Source organism: Ammospiza nelsoni, chromosome 3, assembly GCF_027579445.1.
Source record: "Ammospiza nelsoni isolate bAmmNel1 chromosome 3, bAmmNel1.pri, whole genome shotgun sequence".
Taxonomy (NCBI): Eukaryota; Metazoa; Chordata; class Aves; order Passeriformes; family Passerellidae; genus Ammospiza; species Ammospiza nelsoni.
Genome location: NC_080635.1, coordinates 114,478,747 through 114,505,279, shown reverse-complemented (window position 1 = coordinate 114,505,279; position 26,533 = coordinate 114,478,747). Strand labels below are relative to the sequence as shown.

Here is a 26,533-nt window from a genome sequence, read left to right as displayed (position 1 = left end):
ATCCCTGCCCTGTGGCAGCGGAAAGACATTCCCCCTTTTCCCATCCTTTCAGGTCTTTCTACAAAGTCCCTCTCGTCCTTTTTTCACATGTGTGAATATCCAACTCTCACAGTTTACAATATTATTACCAGCAGTCAGCACAGGAGTTAAGGGTCAGTGATCTGCAACAGACAAATGTAGACTGTGAATTGGTGTGGAATTTTTAGCCTATATTAATTATCTGACTCCGAAAGGATGGTTTCACTTTCACTCTCTGCAGCAGTAAAAAGCCTGATTTCCAGGAATTACTCCACTGGTATGTAACAGAGGTGGGAACCCCACACCCACCCGAGAGCCAGGGCTATAAAAACAGGGCCTGGGAATGGGCTTCTGCCAGCCTGGGAGCTACGGGGCCGGAGGGAGAAGGTAGGGCATGGGGATGGGGATGGGGATGGGGATGGGGATGAGCTGTGGGGCTGGGAGCCGGGGTCAGCCGGGAGCGGGATCTTGTTGCTCTCCCGCCTCCTGTTCCCTGTGCTTTGCCAGGGATGGGGAGATGGCAGGGCAGGAGCAGAGGGGGCTGAGGGCAGCGGGCGGGCGCTGTGCGCTCCGAGCGTGGGCTGCAGGGAGCCGCCTTTGCTGGCACCGCTTTGGGCAGCTCGGGGGAGCCGTGTGCGCTGCGGGGGCTGAGCTGGGAGGGCCCCGGGCTCAGAGCGGTGGGAGCGGAGCGGCGGGGGAAGGAGGAGGGATGCGGGGATGGAGGGGCACAGGGAAGGCTGCAGAGGCGCACAGGCTGTCCCGAGAGCCGGCAGCGGGGCTGGCCGGGCACAGATGGCGAGCGCAGCCCCTTCCCTGCCGCCAGCCCGTGCCCGGCCGGGAAACGCTCCCCGCAGGCGGGGCCGACCCTGCCCGGCCCGGGCACCCCCAGCCCCGCGGCGGGGCCGGATGGCTGCGCTCCCCTGAGGGCAGGAGCCGGGGGGATCATTCCTTTTCCTGCCCCTGCAGGGAGGGTGGGATTCTCCTCTCTTGCAGTGTAAGCATCACCACCCCGAGCGCTCTGGTCCCTGGGACAGCCCCACAAAGGCAGCAGTGTTCCCAGAGCCCCTTTCCCTGGGCCAGGGCTGCGGAAAACACTCTCGGGGGGCTGTTCCTGTGAAACGGGGTGCAGGCATTCCCATGGCAGGTCCTGGTACCAGCCTTGCCGCTTCCCTCCTGTGCTTCCAAGGAGGAACTCGGTCCCGAGTTATGCCCTGAATATGCTCAGTGTCTCTCTGCGAGCACTGACACAGTCGCATGGGGCTTTTCCCTATTCCTGCAGCACTGGGAAGCCGTGCAGGGACTGCCAAGGGTGCCTGGGGGCAGGTTCGGGGTGTGGCTGGGCTGGAGTTGATGCTGTCCAGGGCAGCCTCTGGCTCCTGAGCCTGAACCAGCGCTGGCAGTGCTCCAGTGGGAGAGAATGTGGGAGAGGAGAGGGCTGGGACAAATGGCTCAAGAGGACAAGCTCCAGCTGTGACCCTGAGCCAGCAGAGCTGTCCTGCACTGAGGCTCTCCTGCCCAGGGAGCAGCTGGACATGTGCCCACAGAAATCAATTGGTGTCTGAAATTCTCCTGTGCTCTGCAAGCACACCCAGCTTTCCTCTGCTGCTGAACTGCCCTTATCTCGAGCCAGAGGCTTTTCCTGTTTGTGCTGTCCCCATCCTGTCCCCATCATGCTGGTGGGAGCACAGGAGCTGCTGGGGGGGCTCAGTGCCTGCTGGGATCCGAGCCCAGCGCTGCTTCTCCCCCTCTCCTGGGCCCTGAGCTTCCCCCCAGCAGCAGCTGCGTGATGTGGGTAGGGGTGGGACAGGGCCCTGCTGCCCCACTGGCAGTGCTGTTCCCCTGGCTCTGCCCCCTCCTCACCTTGTCTGCTGCCCCCAGAGCACAGATGTTCCCACACAGCCTCTCACCCATCATCACCCTCACGCCCTTCTCCTCAGGGCTGCTCTCAATTCAGTCTCTTCCCAGCTTGTGTCTGGGCCTGGAATTGCCCAGACCCAGGGGCAGCACCTGCACTTGGCCTTGGTGACCTTCAGGGGCTTTGCTCTGTCCCACCTCTCCAGCATGTCCAGCTTCCTTCTGGTGGGGGAACATGGATGTAGGTTGCAGGTGAAACCCTGCTCTGGTCACCTCCCCAGAAGAGCCCTGAGGAGTCTTTGCTGCCTGGGGAGTTGATAGGGGAGGAGAAATATAGGGCATACCTCAGCTGGGTTTCAGGGTATCCCCGGCTGGCTGCCTCTAGTCCAAAAGTGCTGTCCTGTGTAGTAAACCCCTCAGGTTTAGCCAGGGCCCCTTGGAGAATAGAATGCTGACACAGCGGCAAAGAAGTTTCCTGTCTCCAGGGACATCCGCCTTGTACCTTATCCCTATAGCCATGTAAGGCAATATGTTGTTAACCCTACTATTGGTCACTTATGATCACTCTAACACCTTTGCCATTGGTCAGGATTGGATCCGGGCCAAGGGTATAAAAGTAGCATACTGTATCCCTACTAACTTGGAAGAAGAAGAGCTGAGACCCTTCACAGACCCTCCAATAAAGCCAAACTCGTGGAACAGCTGGCGTCTTCTGCTTCTCCTCTCTCTACTGTCTGCTGGAGCCTTAGGCTAAGGGAAAAGCTACCTAGCAAGCAAAGCTGAAATCATAAGAGCTGCCTAATCACTAAGAGCTGAATATTCCCTGCTTGCTAGGGCTGTCCCGCGGCCTTGGTCTGAGAGCGAGCTGGCTTCTGGCACCCAGTCCCCTTGGGGACTGAGCTCTGGAGCTGTAACACCTTGCATAGGATAAGACCAAGCAAGGCTCATTTAGTCCTGTTCAGCACAGCCTGACTGAGCTCCCAGGCAGCTCCCAGCCGCAGGCAACCTTAGGAAGCAGTTCACCTCTTTAGTGAATTGTAGCTCTTTGCTTGCTAAATTCCTTTGGCAGACGCAGGGAGAGGAGGAGGTTGTATGAGGTTCCACAGAGATGTCCTTTATTGTTGTCTTCTGCAAAGGTTCTTGGTGACAATACTTCTGTCAAACTGGGCAAAAGTAGGTCTTTATATAGAGTACAGGAGTTTTATAAATTGTCCAGTTGTAAGGGTCAAAGGTCAAGTAACCCATAAACTTACAGAGAGACAAGTAAGCGTCCGGAGGCAGAAGAGGGGCTTCTAAGGTCCAGTCATCATGACTCGGCATTTCTTAGGCTGCTGAACGCCATGGAGGCATTGCAGTCCCTGTGCCTGCTACAGAGAAGGGTTGGCTTCCAGTGCTCCCTGGAATGAATCCTCCGTGGGTTGCTTTCTCCTGACTGTCTGCTCTATTCCTTTAGGACTTTGGGCTTGTCATTCCTGGTGTTCTTTCTCCTGCGTTCTCAAGGGCTTCTCATCTTCTTCTCCACACCCACCGTGTACCCCAGGCCTGCCCCTGGTGCTGTGCTGTGCCCCCTGAGCTTGGGCCCTCAGCTGCTGGTGTCTGCTGGGAAGCCAAGGCTGGGAGCAACAGGAGCATCTGCTGTGAGGTGGGTGAGGGGAATCAGAGCCCACAGCCCTTGCACGCATTGCCCAAATCTGCACTGTAATAGACAGGGCCAGGATACCAGCTCCTTTAAAAAGGCCTTTATTAAAAACAGCCCTGTATGGGGAACCTGAGCGGTTGTGCACACCACACCACACCACTGAGGAGGAGGAGTGCAGCTTTGTCTATTGGCAGAGCTGGAGCTTCCGTACTCATAGGAGTCCTTCGGAAGACAAAGTTGGCTCGTAGGTTAGGGGTGTCATCTAGTCATCTAAACTGAGTGCTATTAAACTTATGGTGATAGGATGTAATCCAGCTCTGGTCAATGCTGGGTGATTTCTGTCGTTCTTTCGGGTTAAAATCATAATTTATGTGCTGGTTTGATGTTTTTGAGAGGGTCCATATAGTACCAGCAGCCCCTCATTAAATTCAGTCCGGGTGTGAGTCCTTCTGGGAGCAGGTGAAGGGCTTCCCTATGGAAAGGGATACAAATACAGGGTAAGATAGTAACACTTAACAGTGGCAACCAAAGGCAAATCCCAGAACTCTAACATTCAATATTCAACAACAGACCAACACTTCAAATTAAGACCCTATCAACTTCATCAACATCAACTAGCAGTTTCCACTCTGAAAAAGAGCTCCCATTGTCAGGGTTTCATTTCTCACATGCATGGACTTCCTAGGGAAAGTGACGCAACCACTGGAGTCTTTAGCTAGCTCTTTTAGAACACCAGCAGCCATGCCAAGGTGTCTGGAACAACTCACCGGATGAATTCACCAGGAGCTGAACTTTAGAGCTGTGGCTCTACAGAGGGATTAGCTGTTCCAGTGTCAGGGAGAAAAGTAAAGGAGTTGACAGATGCTCTCTGCCTGATAGTGCAGAAAGTCTTTAATCCAGAGATTCAGAAGTAAAAGAGAAGGAGCAAAGATCTGCAGTGGTTTATATACAGGCCAAAACTGGTGGGCAGATACAAACAGCCAGCCAGTGGGATAACCATAGAGGAGGAGTAAGTGGAGTGGTTTATAGAGGCAGTTCCAATGAGAGCAAAGGGGAGGAGAAAAGGGTGTGGTTTACATCGGGGTAGATACAATTTCGGGAGATACCAACTTGGAACAACATAGGGATGGCTTTGGAAGCAACCATTATCATAGAATCCTGATTACAAAAATGAAAATTGGGTTAACTCAAACACTAACTGCAGCAGAAAAGCTGCCCCTGAAGGCTCTGGAAGGGTGCAGGAGTCCAGTCCAAGCCCCTGGGTCAGTCCCTGTACTGGTGACAGTTTTGTGACCTTTGTGGGACTGTGACACGTGCTGTTTGTGTGTCTGAGATGTGACACATGACAGACCTCCATTGTTCATCAGCCAAACAGCCTGTTTTATTGTTCAGGGCTGGCTTTTATAAGAAGTTCAAAGCTCCCTGCTTGAAACAGCCCTTGGTCTAATCTCCATGCCACCTAGACTCTGAACCAGTCAAATGGCGGTACTTGAGGAGACTTGTTATTTGTTGAAACCTCTGTCAGTCAGTCTGGAGGCTGGTTTATGGAACTGGGCTGGGTTTCTTATTTAAAACTTGATTAAAATGCCATACAAATCAACTTGTACTGCAACAGGACAGAAGCTGAATGCTCAGAAGAATTTTTTGCAGGGAATAAATCTCTCATCCAGTACATCCAAGTGAACTGAGACTGGGACAATCTTCAGAGTTGTGTGACAGTGCCCGTAATACCCCCAAAGGTTTAAGGGCAGGTGCCCAGCTGAAGGTTCGCAGGCACTTTTCCTCCTGTCACCAGAGATTTTGAACTTGGTGCTTCTGTGGTGGCTGAAGCCAAGACTGCCACCAATGGGCACCTGCCTGATGAGACCCTCTGTGCTAACGAGCAGAAGATCACAGAGGGCACCTCTCTGAGTTGGCTCGCAGCATCTTCAGTCTCCCCTGAAGGGCCACCAGGATGTCCCAGGCACAGCTGTGGGCAGGGACAAGGTGGATTTTCCCCCTGCACTGGGGTGGGCCCCTGAGTGTGCCAGGAAGCAGCTCCTGGGAAGAGGCCAGAGAGGGGCGAGGGAGGGGCTGCACTAACAGCTGGAGCAGGAGCAAAGCTCAGAGCCCGTGGGGGGAGTGTGTCTGGGGAGTGTGGTGTGCCTTTGCGGGGGGAGTGTGTTGATCTGTGGAAACAAACAACTCCACAACTTTTGTGGAAGTTGTGAAACTGGTAGGTTCATTACAGGGCTGGACGCATGTGGGAATCATTCCCCTAAAATGACATGAGTACCTCTGGGAACTCCAGATCCCCTTTTATCTCCCTCTCAAATACATACGAATGCAATTTCACAATAGGTTCATACATATTCATTCCACTGATTTCACATGGTACTTGCCTCGAATTCTTTGGCTAAAGCAGTTCCTCCAAACACAGGCTCTTTAAGAGAACAGGCAGTCAGACTAAACTGCAAGCTACAGACTTGACTTAAAGATGTACATTTCACCTAAATCAAAATGGATTTCTACTCTGGAAAATTTCCGCTCTTTCTCATTTCCCCCTTTCCTACAAGGAAAAAGTAAATTCTTTTACTTCATGCAAATTCCTATGACAATAAGTGGGCCTTAGTGCTTTACCTTGTACATTTGATAAGGAGATGTCACGATCCATCCTTACGGATGGGTTGCATGATGGTTCGTGGATTAGATCTCAGGGTGCAAAAAATCAACACGGCACAAGAGGGTTTGCAGTGATAATCAAAACAAATGCATCTTTATTGAATAACCACTGCAAATTGGGGAGGAATTGGGGAAAAAAGGAAAAATAAGGAAAAGAGGGAGGAAGAGAAAAAGGAAGGTATATCATTACCAAACATAGAACGGCGAAGCCCTTCGATGTTCAACTGATGTAGTTCACCACGTCATGTCCAGGGAGATCTCAGGAGTGCAGTTCATCTGAAATCTTATTATACTCTTTTTTGGTGGGGGAAGGGGATGAATCTTGAAAGCAAATCAAAGGTAGTCTATTGTATCTTTGCGGGGAAAGAATGGTGTTTAAGAAGGGTACACACAGTCCATGTTCTCAGCAGTGGGCAAGAACCATTGTCTTCTTGGTCCACTGCTCACGCCTGCAACATCCATCTTGCTTTGGTCAGCTTGGCTCGCCCCACACACCTCCCGTGGGTTGGGGGTTTCAGTCCCAGTCCTTGGAAAGAGTAGGGGGAGACCTTTTCACATAGGGATTTCATGTCTTGGTTTTCGATGGAGAGTCTTCTTACATTTCAGTCTGTCTGTCATGGTGGTTGCAAACGAGTGAGAGGGGTCTTCTGTGGGGGACCACCCAAAACTCAGGAGAGGTTCAGCCAGGCTCTGAGGTGGGACAACTTCCAAGGCTATTGTAGCAAAAAGGGCAAGGTGGCCCCTTCTCCTTTTCATTGGGTTCAGTGTAGCCTACAGCAAACACACCTGTGAACAATAGCTTAGCAATGTGCTCAGGTCTTGGGGCCTTTGGCATGTAACTTTCTTCAACAGGGCTAGAGATTTCTATCGGGTTAAAGGGTAGATATAGGTCCAATTGTGTCAGGAACCCACGCATTACCAAGGAAACCATGGACCGCTGTAACAACGTCCAGATATGGACAACGTTGGAACCAGACCAGTGAAGAGATTTTTGCTTTTATTTCCAGCACATCAGTCTCAAGAAATACAATGGAGACATGATGTTAACAGCTGACTGATCCACACAAAATGTCCCCCAAGGGTGGGGTGATACAGAAAGACATAAAATCATCTCAGTCTAGATTTCAGCCAATCATACATAGAAAAACACATATTGACAAGCGTTCTATCTAATCTTATAAAACACACGTAATGGTAGTTAAAACAAAGACTGGTTCATAAGAGACAAAGAACAGAGCTCTATTCATGCTAACCTTCTAAAGATATACATTAAATAACCTTGTTGCCATCCTAAAGCCAATTCTACAGAGGCCTATTGTTATTTGTCACGTATGCTCTACTGCTTGGGAAACTTTTCTGCTTGCTTGGGAAACTTTTCTGCTGTATCTGCAATGCTAACAGAACTTCAGTCTGAGGCCTACATACTTTTTTTAACCATTTCCTAAAAATCCTCTAACTTTATGGATTCCAACCATTTCAGATTGGGGTCTTTTTCTTCAGTGGTCCCCAATGACGATCAAGAGGCAGATGAGAAGAACTTCAAACAGTCTCACAGGAGGTTAACACAGCTACTCGCTGTAGTATTTTCCAATTCCAAATTAACAATATAAAGGATAACCCTAAACTTACTCCAACTAATATTAAAAAAACTACAATGGGATGACACAACTTATTAAAGTTTCCATTTGCAGTTGGTGACCACCCAAAGATTACATCCAACCAGTGATGATCTGCACTTTGTTTTATTCTTTGCAGAATTCTGGTTATTTCTTTTGTATCATGTTGGACAGTAATTAGGATTTTCTCTCCGCTTTTTTGGATTTTCTTCAAGATTTCCAGTAGGCCTTGGTGTTTAATTAATTGTTTTAGCAATGTGAGGTCCATTCCAATAGGAGTAGGTGATAGTCTGTGATACATTGTATAACTGGTTTTAATCAACTGGTGAGATGTCACTGGGGCCATGTACGAATAATCACACTTGATAATCTTAACAAAATTACAAATACAAAAATTAGAATGATTTCTACTAGACAAAATAACATCGTTGTTATAAATTTTTACAGCAGCACAAGCAGTTCTCAAGCACACACAGCCTTTTCCAGTGTATATGAGCACAGTTTTCTGGTCAGTGACTGGATGAACTTGGAAGTGGCAAATACTCTGTTCACCATCGAAACACACATCCTGAGCATTAATAGTATTGCTTTCACAAATGAATCCCATCTGTTCTCTAGTAATGCAGGATTCTTAGTTACTGTTTGCCACTTTTCATTCACCTTTTGTGCCCACACTCTATGTTCTGAAGGGTAGAGCACTGTTTTTTCATGGTTTAATCCTAGTGCAATGATGGAGTGGATAACGTAAACACTGGCATTAGGTATGGTAAGCACAAAGACAGTGGCCACATTAGAAGCAGAATCATAGGTGAAATTTACCATAGTCCACCAGGATTGAAACTTCCTTTCAAAATCAATCACATTATCCCAGACAATTTTCTTAATTTCATTTGGAAAATTACCTTCACCCCCTTCCCATATGATCAGAGCTGCTGTTGCTTGCATCCATAACTGTGCTTGTATACAACTGAAAACTAAAGACACGTTATCTTGAACTGCAGTAAGTGCTTCTTCTATTAACTTGTGGTCTTGGTCCCTGGCCTTTTCCCACTTTGGCAGTACTTTTGTAATCTGCCGCTGGCTAGTTCCTAATGCCAATAGAGATGACTGTAAAGGCTGATTCAATTTTGGTAGGCCACCTGTTGAAGTGGCCAGCTTATTCATCAATATTTTTGAATCATTTCCATTTAAAACTCTCAATCGTGTCCCTAATATCCCAGTTAGATCCTTTCTTATTCTGCTCCTGAGGTATACTTGTCTTTGTAACCATGTTGTCCAGTTCTCAAAGGATGTTGTTAGGAAAGAGGAGCAGGCTGGTTGGATTTCTGACATGTTAATTTGCATTAGCAACTCAACAAGTTTGAGAGACCATTCTCGATTGAACAACATTTGTTGTTCACCCATATTCCTTACTACGTATGGGCCTATTTCATACACTTCAGGTTCAAGTTTGGGTTGGGTCTGAACTGCTTGAGTACTGGTGTGAGTTGTATAAGCTGTATATATTGTAAAAAGTATAGTATCTATTTTAAATTTAAATGAAAACCCGATAGCATCATGAGCCCAAAGGCAAGTCACTTCTACAGGCTGTATTAAGGTGAAATTACACCAACAGTCTGATTCGCTTGGGCTATCACAAACTTCCTGGTGCTTGTAGACAGGTTGAGACACTAAACAGCATCTGATCTCTCATGAGCCTTCTCATTGACTACCCAGCACACTACCTTGATTTCTTCTCCTCTGATCCCTTGAAGTGTCCACAGTTCCCGTTCCAGCCAGACCTGGTCCTCATATACCTGATCCCCATGAATTTCTACAGTGGATAGGTTTAAATCTTTTATCTCAGAAAGTTCTCCCATGGATCCAGTATACTGATAAAAAGCCTGGGACCAAAGCTATTCAGCACTGCTTTGGATAGAGGTACTCTCTAATTCTAAGACTCCAGTTATAATTATATACAAAACAATTCTGTAAATGAAATTACAAACTACTCCCAGCTGCAATATACTCATTTTGCCTGAGTAAGTTTTAGTCTCAGTTCATTGTCTCCTGATGTCACTCTCTAAGGGGCTTCTCGGGCCTTCTTCACTCGAGAGTGATGAATCCAGGCATTCTGCTCCTTGATCTTGATTGCGGTGAAGGTGGTGAGGGGCACCCGGAATGGTCCATCCCACTGTGGTTCCAAAATTTTTCTGTAAGAGACTTAGCATATACATAATCCCCAGGCTGTATGTTATGTACTGGTCCATCTAGCTCCCTTCTCCGAGTTCCAGTCACATGTTTTCCATTTTCTCTGAGCTGTCTACTTAAAGCCACCATATAGGTATTGTGGCTGGAACTCTGAAAGCAGTATTGTTTACTCTGGTCACTTCTCAAGCCTTGGCAGTTCTGGAGGGGAACACTTCTGGCCACCCTTAAAATGTATTTGTCAATACTCATAAATACTGACAACCCCCCTTTCCATGGGAATTCTGAAAAGTCAATTTGCCACTGCTGTCCGGTTCCATGACCCTTCCCAATCTGACCTAGTTTTGGTCTGAGGGTATTTTTGGGGTTAGTCTGGAGGCAAGGATCTCACTGTCAGTTTATCTGAGTAATAGTGGCATATAAATTCCTGTCAATGATTCTTTCAATCAGATATGTGTTCTAGAAAGCCTGTGGAAACTACTGCTTAAAAGTCAACACTTCATTTCAATGCACTCTGTAACACTGGCAGTCTTGGTCATTCTGGGAAAGGAGCCACACTTTATAAAAGCTTTTAAGTAGTTAGGCCCCAGTGTGTTTTCTGGTGCTCCTCCTTACTAGTGACCATGCAAATGGAAAGGGATTACCAGCTCCCTTTCAATGGTACGTGGTTGTATGTCCCTTTTGATTAGTATTATTATATTCTGGCTTACCTTCAAGGGAAATCTGCCCATAATTACCTCACCTTTTGCTGCTTTCTTTGCCTTTCCATCCGCCAGCTCATTTCCTTCCTCCAATTCTGAGCTCACTCTGTGGTGTGCCTTAATATGCATAATCGCTACCTTTTCAGGCAGCTGAACTGCTTCCAGCAGCCGGATTATCTCTTGTACAGGTTTGATGTTCTTTCTCTGTGAGGTTAGCAGTCCCCTCTCTTTCCAGATGGCTCCATGTGCATGTACGACTCCGAATGCATACCTCGAGTCTATGTAGATGTTTATTCTGTTTCCTTTTGCCATTTCCAAGGCACAGGTGAGGGCAATTATCTCAGACTTCTGCACAGATGTACCTGTTGGTAAGGGTCTAGAATCGATTACCTCTCTGCAGGTGGTTACTGCATACCCAGCATGTCGCTTTCTGTTGGCAACGTAGCTCCTTCCATCAGTGAACCAGGTCTCTGCATCATGCAAAGGAGTGTCCTTTTAGTCTGGGCGGCTGGAGTAGGTAGCTTCAATGGTCTCTAGGCAATCGTGGTGTACCGCTTCTCCTTGATTTCCAATGAGAAAAGAAGCTGGGTTGACAATATTAGTCACCACTATCTCTACATCATCTTGCTCTACCATGATGGCCTGGTATTTCAGAAACTTCTGTGGTAAAAGTCAGTGGCCACCCTTTACTTCCAGTACTGCGGACACTGTGTGGGATACCAGTACAGTCATTTTCTGTCTGAGGGTAAACTTGCGTGCCTCTTGAATATTCAGCACAACTGCTGCTACCGCTCTGAGGCAACCTGGCCATCCCTTGGTTGTTGCATCTAGTTGCTCGGAGAAGTAAGCAACTGCCCTCCCATATGGACCCAAGTCCTGAGCCAGTATTCCCAGGGCAATTCCCTGTCTTTCATGGGAAAATAGAAAGAATGGTTTACTTACATCTGGAAGTCCCAAAGCTGGAGCTGACATGAGAGCACTCTTTAGCTGGTGAAAGGCCCCTGTGGCTTCTTTTGCCCACTGGAGATCTCTGTTTCCATCAGCAATAAGAGCATAGAGGGGTCTGACAAGCAGTCCATAATTATAAACCCACAGCCGGCACCAGCCTGCCATGCCTAAGAAGGTTTGGAGTTCCTTTATTGTCTGGGGTTTTGGAGTTTGGCATATGGCTTCCTTGCGAGCCTGCCCTAAAGTCCATTGCCTAGCACTCACCTGGTACCCCAGGTAGATTACTTTCTCTTTCACTGCCTGTGCCTTTTCTTTGATACTCTGTGTCCTTGGAGTCCTAGGAAATTCAAAAGGCTTACTGTCCAGGCCACACATGCTTCTCTCATCGAGTGGCCACTAGAAGATCATCCACATACTGCAAAAGCCTTCCTTCCTCCTGTGGAGCTTCCCAGGACTCCAGATCTTTTGCAAGTTGTTCCCCAAACAGAGTGGGGGAATTTTTGAAGACTTGGGGCAATCTCGACCATGTGAGCTGGGTTTTGCACCCACTTTTAGGGCTTTCCCATTCAAATGCAAAAATTTTCTGGCTGGCTTCATGGATGGGGAGGCAAAAGAAGGCATCTTTTAGGTCTAAATCAGTAAACCAGGTTAGTGCAGGTGTTAGACAAGTTTATAAAGTATATGGATTGGCTACCACCGGATACAAATCTTCTGTTACTTTATTGACAGCCCTCAAATTCTGTACTATCCGGTATGACCCATCAGATTTCTGAACAGGTAAAATGGGAGTAATGAAATCAGATTGGCATTCTTTCAGTAACCCTAACCGCAGAAAATTTTCAATTATTGGGCTGATTCCTTCCCTGTCTTCTTTCTTTAGGGGGTACTGCTTAATTCCCACTGGTTGTGTCCCTTCCTTGAGTTTAATTACTGTAGGGGAGGTGTTTTTTGCCGTCCCTGGTACATCAGAGATCCACAACCTGGGAAATACTTGACTTAGTATCTCTTCATCAATTTCCTCCTCGATTTCAGTAGCTGTTAAGGTTAAACTTAATACCTCTATGCACTTTTTGTCATTCACCTCCAGAGTAACCTCTCCGTTTTTGAATGTAATGGCTGCTTGTAACTGTTCCAATAAATCTCTGCCTGAAAGTGCCTTTGGTGAATTGGGCATGTACAAGAATTTATGAATACCCCATTTTTTTCCCAAATTATACCTCAAAGGTTTGCAAAAATATGCCCTTTCAGACTGGCCAGTTGCCCCCTGCACTACAACATAATCATTTTCCACAGGTACTAAGCTTTATTTAAAAGTGAATATGTAGCCCCTGTATTACCAAAAATCCCCCCCTTTTCCCTTCTTCCCCCAGCCTCATTGTTATAACCAGTGGATCCGCTGGGGCAGAATCCCCCGGTCCTCCTCAGTTGTTTTGTACGTGTGCAGCCATTTGTTGGTCATCCCTTCTCCGTTCTAGGCATTGATCTTTCCAGTGACCAATTCTTTTGCAGATTGCACACTGCTTCCTGCCAAGCCGAGGTGGTCCTTGTCTGGGTGGTCCCTGGTTGCGTTTTCTTTGCCTTTTCTCCTGTACCACTGCCACCAACTTTTTCATTCCTTGTTTATATCCTTCTTCCTGGTTACTGAATGCCCTCCAGGCCTCCTCTACCAAGACTTTGAGATTTCCCCCTTCTGGTCCCCGGATTTTCTGAAGTTTACGTCAAATATCTCCAGCAGACTGCCCCAAAAATGAATTAACTAGTTGATTCATCCCTATCTCAGACCCCGGATCTAATGATGTATGATGATGCATAGCATTCCTTAAACGCTCTAGAAACTCAGATGGAGTCTCAGAAGGCCCCTGCTTAAGTGAATCTAAGGCAGACCAATTTATGGTTTTTGGAACATCTCTTTCCATCCCTGTTTCTATCCACTCTTGATACTCTGCTATTTCTTTACCCCTGCTGATACATTAGGATCCCATTCTGGGTCTTGTAGGGGGAAATATTCTTTTACATCTAGCTGCTTGCTCTTGCAGTAATCCTCTGCCAAAGTCCCTGCTGTCTTTAAGATCAGCTGTTTTTCCGTTTCAGTGAAAGCATCCAGTAGTAACTGGATGCCAGCCCAATCTGAACTGTGTTGCTTGATAACATATCGTAGATATTTGGCAGTAACTATCGGATCGATACGATAATTCCTAGCAATCCTTTCCCATGCCTCTAAATCAAGAGTGGTAAATGGCACTTTAATCATTAATCTCCCTCCTTCTGGTCCCATTGCCTCTCGTAGAGGGGCCTGTAACACTGCTTGCCTCCCAGTTCTAGATGCAACTGGACTGTCGGGGGGCGGGTAGATTCTAGTGGATGTGCCTTCCCAGCCTGAGTCCTCCTCCTTTTTGGGGAAGTCCCTTTCCTCTTCATCCTAATCCTCAACGTCCCTCCTCCTAGGAGGAGCTTTCATCCACTCAAATGTCTCTTGTTCTTGCTCCTCAGAATAATAAACCTTGTCTGATCTCATACACTGTTGTCCTATACTGCATGCTGAATAGCAACAGTTGATTTGCCCTCTCTTTGCCTTGTTTTCCTTTTCAAGGGCTAAGACCAGTGGATCTGAAGGTGGTCTGAGCTCACAGTCCTTTTGCCATTCTTGGTTATTTCTTAAAACAAAAAACATATCAGCATACGAAGCCTCATCCCATTTACCTTCCCATCTTAAAAACAGCATTAACTGCAGTAAAGTATTATAATCTTAAGTTCCAGTGGGCGGCCACTTCTCTCCGTCCTCTAACCTGTACAATGTCCACCAGCATGTGCAATATGGGATTAGATCCTTTTTATTCTCAGAGGCCCCCTACTGGTGACTTCTTTCCGGTGGGCCAAGATGCACCCCAAGGGGCTAGCCCGAGGAACTTCCTTGCTCTGGTTAGTTCCCATTATCTCCTTCTCCTTGCGCTATCTCACTTCCACCCAAACCTCTCTTCACAGAACTTCACAGTCGTTTCCGAATCTTCCTCCCACACACAGCTCCAGGTGGCAGGTATCAGATGTGATTTCTCACAGACAAGCTTTAAGATCTTAGGTTCTGAATCATCTTGATCAGGAAACTTTAATTTACACTCGGGACATGTGCCCTGTCACTTATTAGAACAGCAATACCAGCGTCTCTCACAAACTCCACACTGCAATAATACCCATGCAGCGTGCCAGCCTCTTGATGCACCAAAGGCTCTCAGGATTTGCCTGCAAAGGCAGGCTATTCCATTTATTACAGGGAACTCTAAATCCTCTATGGCAGGTTTTTCCCAGTCCAGACTTACTGTTGTACCAGCTGAAGTCCAGTAAAGCCCCTCTAAATGAACTCGTTCGTCTCCTCTATCTATCCAATAATTCACAGGATTCACAAACTCCCAGGGGTCGAGTCCAAACCACCGGGGCAAAGGAACCCCTTGGGTTCATCTAGCCACAGTAGGAGTGTGCACAGTCCACACCACAATTCACCACCTTTACTCAATGAACGTCCTCACCCACGCTCCTCCACTAATTGCTCTACTCTGCCAGGCACTCCCTGCGCCCACAGCCTGCCCCACCAGCGCCTCAGGCCTCACTTGGCCCCTTCAGTTGCGGGTAGAAACCACCCCGCACTGTAGATATACTCTCTTTTGTACACCATGCACTTTCACAATTACAAATGCATTAACCATACAATGATACAGTGTCCGGACACCACCACCGGACACACATACACACACACATGTTAACTTGATCCACCCCCAGAGTCACTAGTGGTCCACTCTACCAGACAGTGAACCCCTGTCTCCAGTTTAACTGCTCTATTGGCTGCAACCACGGGCCAAGCACTCAGATGTCTCTGAGTGACTTACTCAGCCATCCTATCTCTCTTTTCCCCCGGGGGTCCCTCAATACATACCGTATCCTCCGCATGCCAGCAGGTCCTTGTCTGTCTCTGCAGGAGGCAAGCTGAGACGAGCGGAGCTCTCCAGGAAAATCCCGGGGCGTGCCTAGGAGTCCATCTGTTCTCCCCTGCCTCTGCAGAGACAGAGACAGTTCCTTCTGGCTGGCTTCGCCAGAATGTTTTGCGGAGATAGCCAAAACCTCCACAACTTTGTGAAAGTTGTAAAGCCGGTATGTTTATTACAGCGCCAGGCACATGTGGAGATTACTCTCCTTAAAAGACATGCGTACCTCTGGGAACTTCAGGTTCCTTTTTATCCCCCTCTCAAATACATATACATAGAATTTCACAATAGGTTCATACATATTCATTTTTACAAATTTCACATGACATTTTCTTTATCAGAAAGAACTCCTAGGTCAGGTTGACCTGCTTTCACAGCAGTCTCTCTGTCTCTCTTTATCACCCTCTGTCTCTCCCCCCCTTATCTCTGTCCTTCACTGAATCAGTTTCCCTGAGCCTAGGCTTTGCAGTCAGGCTACATAGCTATGTTTTCTAACCACAGACTCAAAGATGTACATTTCACCTAAATCAAAATGGATTTCTACTCTGGAGAATTTCTACTCTGTCTCAACGATCCTCTCTATGAATGAGAGTCATGATGGATCGTTTTGCTGATGTCAGAGTGCAAAAAACCAACACGGAAAGGGGATTGCAGTATCAGTCAAAACGAATGCACCTTTATTGAATGACCACAGCTAATGTGTTGCAGGAATTGGGTGAAAAGGAAAAGAACAGGGAAAGAAAGGGAGAAAAAGAAAGTGAGTGAAGCTACCAAACATTGAAAAACAAAGTCCTCAAAGTCCAGTTGATGGAGTTTGCCTAGTCACGTAGGGGGAGATCTTGAAGTCCTGGTCAACTCAAGGTTTTATTATGGTCCATTACTGAGGGCAGAACAAGTCTTGAAGTCACTGAGGGAGAACAGATACAGTAAAGAATATGTCTATTGAAATTACTGAGGGGAAAGAAGGCATTGGAGATAGGTACAGACATTCCATGTTCTCAGCAGGATAAATCAATATCAGCAGTGAGCGGGACCCATTGTTTCAGGACTGGTTTCTAGGGGAAACCAGTCTGGGCCCAGTGAACACACCCACAGGCAAACATCTCACTTTTTTCAGGTTGGCTCCCCCACATACCTCCCCCATGGGGTTTCAGTCTCAGTCCTTGGGAGGGGGGAGCTTTTCCATATAGGGGTTTCATGTCTCAGTCCTTGAGAGAGAGGCTTCTCCCACCTCAGTCCATCCATCACAGTGGCTGTGAAGCAGATGAAGGGTCTTCCTTGGGGACCACCAATGGTGACCCCAGAAAAGTCCAACCAGTCCAAGAGGTGGGGGAATTCCTGGGCTATTGTTGTGAAGCAGGTGCAAGCACGTAGGGCGAGCTACCCCTCCTCTTTTCACCAGGCTCAGTGTTCCACAGCAGCAAACACACCCGCAAACAAGAGCTTGGCAAACCAGCAAGGTTGTCAGGATGGTGAGCAACCATCTCAAACAAGTCCAGAATTCCGACTAGGGTCTTTTCGGTGGTCCCAGTTTCTGTCCTTTCATGACGATCCTGAGGCTGATGAGAGAAACTTTGGACAGAGACTTACAAGTCCATAGTGACTGTGACCCATGACTGTCTTGTGCTTCAGGGATTTTTCAATAAAAGTTGACCAGGAGAGATGGACCTGTACTGGTTTAAAAGACAGGTGTCTGTCAAGGAAGGTGGGAACATTCCTGGAATAGAGAATATGACTGCCTTCTCTCCATTTTATTGTAACTTTGAAATTATGGGGCTTTTAGGCAAAGATACAGGGAAAGGAATAACAGGTATTTACTAGAGTATGTGTGTGTATATATATACATATACATATATATATATATATATACTAAGAGAAACAAAGAGCAGCAGCAATAAACAAACAACCAAAAGCAGAAACCCAATCCCAGCCTTGTCTCACCTGTCAGGCACCGCCCCTGCAGTGCAGTTCCGGGCACAGCCAGCAGGGGCATTGCTGGCTACCGGCCGGGCCGTGTGGGTGCGATGATTACCCCGCGGCTGCAGGGGGCACTATGGCACAAGCTAGGCCGCCTTTCTGCTGGCAATGGCGGCTCTGGCGACAGGGGACAGGAGAGTTGGCTTCCCCTGGAGAGCCCACAGGGAGCAGCTGCTCTCAATGGCACTGCACACCTGGGGTGGCGAATCGAAGTGTAGCAAAAAACCCCAAAGCAGTAGGGGCTGGCTGGTGATCCCTCCTTTGCACAGCCTAACAGTGATGGCTGGGCCTAAGGTTGGGCTTGTTGGGGCTAGGGGTGCTCCCAGGTCCCAAGCAGCAGAGGAGCAGAGAAGCAAGCTGGCAAGCCCTGGTCACAGTGTTGAAACAAGAAAAAAGGAAGAGGGGAAAGAAAGGAAAAAAACATAGGGCAACTAGATCTCAGGTCAGACCCACTGTATTGCATGGCCCCTGTGTTGATCACCCCTGCTGGAAGGAAGAGCAGCCCCTGGTCTCCAACCCCACACAGAAACCTGGGCCACCCTTCATGCATTGTGATACTCCTGAATCAGAGGGGGGACAGTAAAATCTCCAGACACAAACCAAATTAAAAACCAAACTGGCTATGGGATAAGAACAAACCCCCAGACAGGACCCGAGCACCTTCCAGAGCCGTTTCCCTGGGGCCCTCTGTAACTTGCCCCGGAGCAGCCTGAAGTCTGCTCCCCTCAAGGCCAGGATTGAAGGTTTGCTGGCACTTTTCCTCCTGCAACTAGAGATTTTAAGCTCAGTGGCTCTGTGGTGGCTGAAGCCAAGACTAAATCAAATGAGCACTTGGCTGACAAGATTATCTGTGCTAATGAGCAGCAGATCACAGAGGGCACCTCTCTGAGTCTGCTCCCAGCATCTCCAATCTCTCCTGAAGGGCCACCAGGATGTTCCAGCCACAGCTGTGAGCGGGGACAAGGTGGATTTTCCCCTGCACTGGGGTGGGCCCCTGAGGGTGCCAGGAAGCAGCTCCTGGGAAGAGGCCAGAGAGGGGCGAGGGAGGGGCTGCGCTGGCAGCTGGAGCAGGAGCACAGCTCAGAGCCCCTGGGGGGCATGAGGGGAGTGTGTCTGGGGAGTGTGGGGTGCCATGGGGGGAGTGTGTGAGCGCTGCCTCCGGGTGCTGGGAGCAGCAGGCTGGGCCAGGGAGCGAGCAGGGCAGCCGTGGGTTGGGCAGAGGGTGCAGGATGCAGGCAGGGCTGTTGGATGGGCAGAAGGGCTGTGCCAGTGCTCCAGGGAGCCAGGAATGGCCCCGGCTGTCTGCACTTGTGGATGGAGGAGTTGTGCTGGGAGGATGTGGGTGATGGTGAAGGCAGCACCTTGTCCAGGGTAGGTTGTGTGGCTGGGTGAGTCTGTGTGCGTCTGTGTTTGTGTCTCTGTGTGTCATTGCTGTCTCTGGGATACACACTCAGCTTCAGGGTTGATCCTGCAAACAGGAAAGCAACAGGCACATCCAGGGTGCTGGGAAGGAGACCCTGGCTCCTGTGCCACCCGAGGCAGGGATGCAGCAGCCAGGTGGGAGCAATCCCCAGGGCTGCTGCTGCTGCACAGCCTCTGCCAGGAGCCTGGGGCCTCTGACAACACCTTAGGGAATGTCTCTTTTCTTCCTCCACAGCCATGGCTTTGCAGGAGGACACACAGGAGGAGGATGCAAAGACACAGCTCTTGGCAGAGGCATTTGAGAAGGAAGGACTGGATGCTGGATACTGGCTGCCCAAAGCTTCACAGATCCTGGGAATCAAGTACAAAGAAGCCCTGGAACATCTGGAATATAAAGATTACCTCAGGCTGGAGTGTGAGGTACAGCACCCCTGGGAGAAAAAGGCACTCCAGAAACTCTTGAACATAAGAGATGACAAAACGTGCGAGGAGATGCAAAAGCATAACTCAGAGAAGACAAAGCAGAGACAAGATGAGGCCAAACAAGCTCTTAAAGATCTGACAGAAATGCTCAACAGCCACAGCCAGGATGCTCTGAGGGAGAAAGCAGAGACTCTGTGGCGAGCCATGGAGATTCCCAAAGAGTTCTGGCCACCATCAGAGAAACCCTTGGCAGATGTGCTGGAGAGCATCCAGCAGCAGCTGGAGCAGCAGGAGCTGTCAGCAGGCAGTGGGAAGAACATCCCTGACACAGAGGTGCTGAGGCGGGCATCAGGGGGACTGGCCCTGCAGGGCATCTACAGAACCAGCAGACCTGAAGATGTGCTGGCAAAGCGAGAGCAGCTCCTCAGGGTTCCTGAGGGGTTCCAACTTGCTGGTCCAGAGCAAGGATCGCTGCTTGAGAGGAAGGAGTTCTCCTCCTCTGCAGCAGAATTCACTTTCACCAAGTCCATGGAGCAGCTGGGCTTCAGCATGAGCGTTTCTGCCAAATCCTCATTCTGGGGGATTAATCTGGGAGGGAGTGTAGATCAGAGCAGCTCCTCGCAGTCACAGGACACCCACCAGTCCCGCTCTGAGCAGAGCTACTTTTGCATCACCAAGTACCAGTACATCCCTCTGGCCTCCTGCTACTTCCAAAGGCATCAGCTTCGCCTCTCGGATGCGGCTCTGCGGGAGCTGCAAGGCATGGAGCACCTTTTGAGCTTCAGCTGCGAAGAAGACAACCCCACCTTTGTGAAGATGTGTGAGAGCTTCTTCAGCAGGTTTGGGTCCCACATAAACCAAGGTCCCCTCCACTTTGGGGGCATATTCTGGTGGAAGGCATCTACAGAAGGATTCCGAGCTGAGCAGCGGGAAGAGGTGAAGCGAGAAACATCTGAAGCACTGAACAGCTTTGTTGGGGCCAGCTGGGGTGGCTTCAGGGCCAATGTAGAAGGGACCCTGGATGTTTCCAAATCCAGCTCACAGGCTTCTGTTCTGGGGAGAGCTGGAGAGAGTTCTCATACAGTGACTCAGCTCTACGTGGTCAACACAGGGGGCCCAGCAGACACATCTTCCCTTCCTCTGTGGAAAACGGGGCTCGTGTCTGATAACACAACGTGGTGCGTTATCGACCGTGGCTTTGAGCTGATCCCAGTGTGGGACGTCATCCTGTACAATCACTGTGGGGATTTTAAGTCTGTTGGTCAGATGAGCACAGCCCTCAGGGCTGGGTACAAAGAGCTGACAAATCAGAGCTTTGGCACCATTTTTGGAGAGGAACTGGGCAGTGCAGTGCAAGAGGCCAAAAGTTTCATGGGGACTGTGAAGACCTGGGAGGTGACAGTGGATGAAAAGCTGCTCATGCTGATGGAGCTAAAAGAGGATCTGAGAGCAAAAACCAGGAACCCGAGTGTGTGGATCAATGTGTGCCTGTCAGATAAAGCCCTGCAGGACTTCCTGGTGAACACTGTGCGGAGGTGCCAGGAGTCACCTCCAGAAAACACCACCACTATCAAGGCAATGTTGAGGAGTCTCCTGAATCCTCATATCTACTCTGTCAAGGACTTCCCTGAGGCTTCATTTATTATGCAATGGGTCTTCCAGACTGAGCACCCACTTCCCAGATCTCCCAAAGTCTCTGAGCTTCAAGAGCTCATCAAAACACTGCAGCAAATGCAGGAGCACATCCATGCTGTCACCTACGCACCAAGAAGCTCTGCTTCTGATGTTCATGAAGCAAAGATAGAAGCCACCCAGACCAGCAGCCTTGCCATTTATTCCTTACTCCAGTCTCTCCAGGAACAGGCTCAGAAGGACATGGAGCTGTTGGTGCTCTTGATTGTGACCAGCACAGGATACCAGGTGGAAAGCAGCACTTTTCAGCACCTCCTTGGACACCCAGAAATTCAGTACATGGCCAAGGAAATGGAAGCGGCATGTGAGCAGTACGTGAACCTGAAGGAGCAAGATGCCAACAGAGCTGAGGCCTCCCTCCTGCTGAAAGGTCTGACTGTGACACCTGTAAGTCAAGAGCTGTCCCTTGAGCAGAAGAGGGAGCGTTTAGTTTTCATGGAAGATCACATGAAAGGCTTGTGGTCCACACGGATAAAGAATCTCCTCCAAAAGCACAGTGGAGACGAAGACTGGGAGAGGCTGGAACAGGACTTGGACTCTTTGATCAGTGGTTGCTTGGATGACAAATGGGATGAACAGAGGACGCAGAACATACTCAGAGACCTGGATGACACTCTTCCAACTCCTGAGTTCTCCAGTCAGTCCCAGTCCAAGTCAGACAGCAACAAATCCAGAGAAAATGAAACCATTTCAAACCAGGATTTCCTCCAGTTGCTCAAGCGCCTTGGACTGGAAAGTCACTATCCAAGGAAAATGGGGATGGGAGATTTCCACACCATCTGCAAGAGATGTCTGCAGGACAGCCAGCCCAGCCAGGACAAGGAACTGCCCCTATACTTCTTGCAGAAGCTGTTAACTGTGGATTCTACACTTAGGTACCTGACTTGCTGGGATGACAGCAACCCAGGCCTTGCACATGTGTCACAAACCACAGTTAAAGAGCACCAACACTCAGATGCCTTTGAACAGTTTTTTGACAAGCTGACAGAACCAGGCCCTAAACACGCAAGCACGGACAGCCATGTGCACCCTATGGACCTGCAGATGGCCATTTTCCATTGTGCCGATGACTTCCTGAGACAGACCCTGGCAACCAAGCTGGCGTTCTGCCAACTGGCGCTGCCTCTGCTGGTGCCCAACCCAAGCACTTCACACATTGAGTTCCCACTCTACGCCCTCAGCCAAATCCAAAGGAGCTGGAAAGAGGTGGAGAAGGCGGGAAAGGAGGCCCAAACAAAGAGTTACAATAACAAACTCATCTTTCAGGCACAGACACCCATCGTGTCCTTCATCCGCATTGGCAGCTCGGCCTCCTCTTCCAAGTCCCAGCTCCTCAACGCTGTGCTCAGCAAACGCAAACACGACACTTTCTTCCACCGCCACTGCAGAGGCAGCACCAGAGAGCGTTTGCTGATGGAAGGACTGGTGGAGATCGCCTGGTACTGCCCCCGTGGAAGCCCCAATGACACCTTTGAGCGCTGCGTGGCTTTCTGTAACCTGCATGGAGATGCCAGGGATCATGGAGCACAGCTGCAGTTCCTGCAGGAGATATCTGCCGTCAACGTGGCTCTCATATCTGAGTTGGAGCACATGGACAACAGAGGGAAAAAGCTTCTGCAGGGCCTGTGGCAGTCACAAAGGCCTTTGGTTTGTCTTCTCACGGAAAATGACAATGCTGCATCTGGACAAGCAAGCAAAACCATAACAATAGGGATCAAGAACAGAAACGAAGCAGAACTGATGCACGAGCTGACCAACACAATTAGAAATCTCCTGGAAGGTTCTAATCCACGTTTCAGTCTGGAGGCCTGCATGGACAAAGCTCGCCAGCTCGGATTCGTAGTGGATGCAGATCGAGCTGCGTGTGTGACAGCCAAAGCAAAGGCAAAGGAGCTGGTGGAACTTCTGAAGAAAGAGAAGCTGTCTGAGATCAAATCCCAGCTGCTGCCGCTTCAAGGAAACCTGTGGTACCAGTGGTGCCAAAAGGACAAAGAACTCACTCGCTTGCAGGAGAAGAGGAACAAGAGCATTGAGCATCATCGCAGCCAAATTGAATATGACAAGAAAGCAATAAGAAGAAAGCAACTTGAGCAAGCTTTCCCTCTCAACGCACTGATGAAATCATTCCTTGGCTTTCTCCAGGCCCAGCCAGCAGATACCAAGAAATACTTCCTGCAGTGGATGAAGGTCTTTATGGACGAGCTGTCTTGTGGTCGCCTTGAAGAACTGAGGAGAGACTATCACAAGTTATGGTCTGAAATCCTGTCAAGAAAGAAAAGCAAGAAAGAACCCAGGGTGAATGCTGAGTCTCTGAGTCATTTGAATGCCCTCTCCGATGAAATCAATGATTCATCCATTGGCCTGGAGCACCTTCTGAGAGAGGTAGGGCAGATTTATGAAGCTCTGGAATTACTGAACTGCGAGAAAGACAATTTTTACAAACTGCCAGATATTGCAGCAGAGCTGATGGTCTCAGGGTACCCCATGGAGCTGATGGATGGGGATGCTTCTTACCTGCCCTTGCGCTGGGTGGGAGCAATCTTTGACAGCTTAATTGAGAGGCTGGGGGACAAACGAGTGTTTGTGCTCTCCGTGCTCGGCATCCAGAGCACAGGCAAGTCCACCCTGCTGAATGCTATGTTTGGTCTGCAGTTCAACGTCAGCGCAGGGAGATGCACCCGCGGAGCCTTCATGCAGCTCATCCCAGTGGGCGAGGAGCTGCAGCAAGACTTGGGCTTTGATTTTGTGCTGGTGGTTGACACAGAGGGACTTCGTGCCATCGAGATGGCAAATAAACAGTCCCTGAACCATGACAACGAGCTGGCCACCTTTGTCATTGGTATTGGCAACTTGACTGTGATCAATATCTTTGGAGAAAATCCATCAGAAATGCAGGATGTTCTCCAGATCGCTGTGCAGGCTTTCCTGAGGATGAAGCAAGTCAATCTTTCCCCAAGCTGCCTCTTTGTCCACCAAAACGTGGGAGAAGCAAATGCCAAGGAGCAGAACATGGAAGGACGAAGGCGCTTGCAGGAAAAGCTGGATGAAATTACCATGATCGCTGCTCAGCAGGAATTCTGTGATGTCTCCTCTTTCAGTGATGTCATTGGCTTTGATGTGAACACCCACATTCACTACTTTGCTCACCTGTGGGAAGGAGATCCCCCAATGGCACCACCCAACCCCACCTACAGCCAGAATGTCCAGCAACTCAAGAGCAAAATCCTCCAGTCTGCCAAGAAGCAGTCTCAGCGCAGCATTTTGAGGCTCTCAAGCCTGAAAGATCGTATTGGTGACCTTTGGAATGCTTTGCTGAATGAAAACTTTGTGTTCAGCTTCAAGAATTCCCTGGAGATTGCTGTGTACAGGAGACTGGAAAGTGCCTACAGTCAGTGGACATGGAGGCTGAGGAGTCACATCTTAGATGTACAGATGAGACTGGACAACAAAATTCGGAATGGGGAGATGCAGAATGTCACCATAAAACACCTTGAAGGGCTGGTGCAAGAGACAAGTGATGCCATTGAGAAGGAAGTGGAAAAGTATTTCACGGAAGACACAGACTGTGAGACACTTGTCCAGTGGAAATCAAGCACAGAGCGGAAGCTGCAAGAACTAAAAGAGACTCTTCTTCATGAAACAAAAAAGAAATGTGAGAATCTTATTGAGCTACAGAAGGAGCAGAGGAAACTGGATGCAAGGAAGTTGGACTATGAAGATGAGCTCCTGAGAAGGAGTCGGGAGCTGGCTGTGAGTCTGAAAGGGAAGAGCCTCAGTGAGAGAGAACTGAAAGACAACTTTACTCTTGTCTGGAACCAGTGGATTGCTGAAGTCTCCCGTGCTGCCCCTCCTCTGGAACGGGTGGATATTGATGCAGAAATTGAAGATGTCCTTCTAGAGCACTTTAAGGAGCCAGGTTTCCATGCACGGATGAGGTCATTTGCTAGAGGCAGAGGGTTTTCTTTTGATCCAAAAAAACACATCATGAAGAAAAGGTATTTTGGCATAACGGTAGTTTTCTGGAGCATTTTCAATGCTGATTTGATCAAATTTGAGCAAATGACAGACAACATCATAGCGTGTGTGAGAGCAAACATTGCTAAGAAGGAAGAGGAGAAACGTGATTACAGTAGAAATTTTATTCATGAAATACTCAATGAAGTGCAGGAAGCTGTCAACTCTGTCCCAAGCAATGCAAAATATACTCTTAACAAAGAGTACAGCATGGATTTGTCTCTGTATCTGTGTACAGTGGCAGCAGAAAGGTTTAAAACTATGCACGAAGCATTCCGAAAGGCAAATGACCCAGTTGTGTACCTGAACAGCAAGAGAGAAGATTTCTTCCAATGTTTCCAGATTTCCTGCCAAGGAGCCACTTCTGTCACAACTTTTGCTGTTTTCCTTTGTGACAAGATTGAACCAGCTCTTCGCCAGGCAGTCTATGAGAGGACAGCTAAAGCCATCGCTGAGGACATGCAGAAATCCCCAGATTTCCAGGGCAGCAGAGCCAATCTGGAAGTTTGCATCCTGAGATACCTGGCAGAACAGGAAAATTTTGAGTATTTCAAGCAGTACCTTAGGTCTCCAAAAAAGTTTTTTGAGAATTATATTGAGACACTAGTTAGGAGTCACTCTTTAGATGGGAATCGGAGGCTGGGGATGTTTTTAGATTCCTCTCTCGATATTCTCTATAAAAACATCCTTTCAGCTGTTTCTTTATCAACCCAAACTGTCAAAGACAAAGAAGACAGAGAAGACAAAGTCTCTCTCTGGCTGGATGAATTTTGTAGGCAACTGACAGAGGTGATCAACTTGCCCAGAAGTGACCTGAAGGGCATTGAGCACCTGGAGGTCACAGACATTGAGTTCCTGAGCAGGGCCATGACAGAAGCTCTGAATGACCTGAGGAACAGGCTCATGAAAGAATTGGCTGGTGCTGACCTGAGCTCGTTTCCAAGGCAGCCTCACACCATCCTGGCAGAGCACTTTGCAGGGTGCTGGGCACAGTGTCCCTTTTGTGGGGCTGTCTGCACAAACACAATGCAGAATCACGATGGAGACCATCAGGTGGTCTTCCATCGCCCACAAGCTTTGATGGGAATCAAATGGTATAGAACAGACCACCTGGTCATTGATATTTGTTCCAGCCTTGTTGCAAGTGACTGCTATTTAGTACTTTCTGACAGTAAACGAATCCCCTACAAGAGATACCGGGATGCTGGACCTCCTAAGTCCACTTGGAAAATTCTTCCTGATTCATCCTTGCAGGCGTACTGGAAATGGTTTGTGTCTCATTTCAGGACACAGCTGGAAGCTCAGTACAATGGGAAGTTTCAGGGTAGAGGAGCAATCCCTGAGGCGTGGCAGAGAATTACCAAGGAGGAAGCACTGTCTGAGCTGGAGAAGCGTTAGGCCATGTCC

The 26,533-nt window shown here is 48.7% G+C and overlaps 1 protein-coding gene across 1 annotated transcript; it reads left to right on the top strand.

Moving 5' to 3' along the window:
* The first annotated feature begins 313 nt into the window (after positions 1 to 313).
* On the top strand, positions 314 to 26,524 carry LOC132071869 (interferon-induced very large GTPase 1-like). The gene is made up of 3 exons (XM_059469694.1): positions 314 to 405; positions 3,326 to 3,514; positions 19,233 to 26,524. The coding sequence occupies exon 3, from the start codon at positions 19,235 to 19,237 to the stop codon at positions 26,522 to 26,524; it is 7,290 nt and encodes a 2,429-aa protein (XP_059325677.1). The 5' UTR covers positions 314 to 405; positions 3,326 to 3,514; positions 19,233 to 19,234.
* Positions 26,525 to 26,533: the final 9 nt, after the last annotated feature.

Bases quoted from the DNA above. Each gene is read 5' to 3' on its own strand.
- LOC132071869 (XM_059469694.1), top strand. From the start codon at position 19,235: ATGGCTTTGCAGGAGGACACACAGGAGGAGGATGCAAAGACACAGCTC.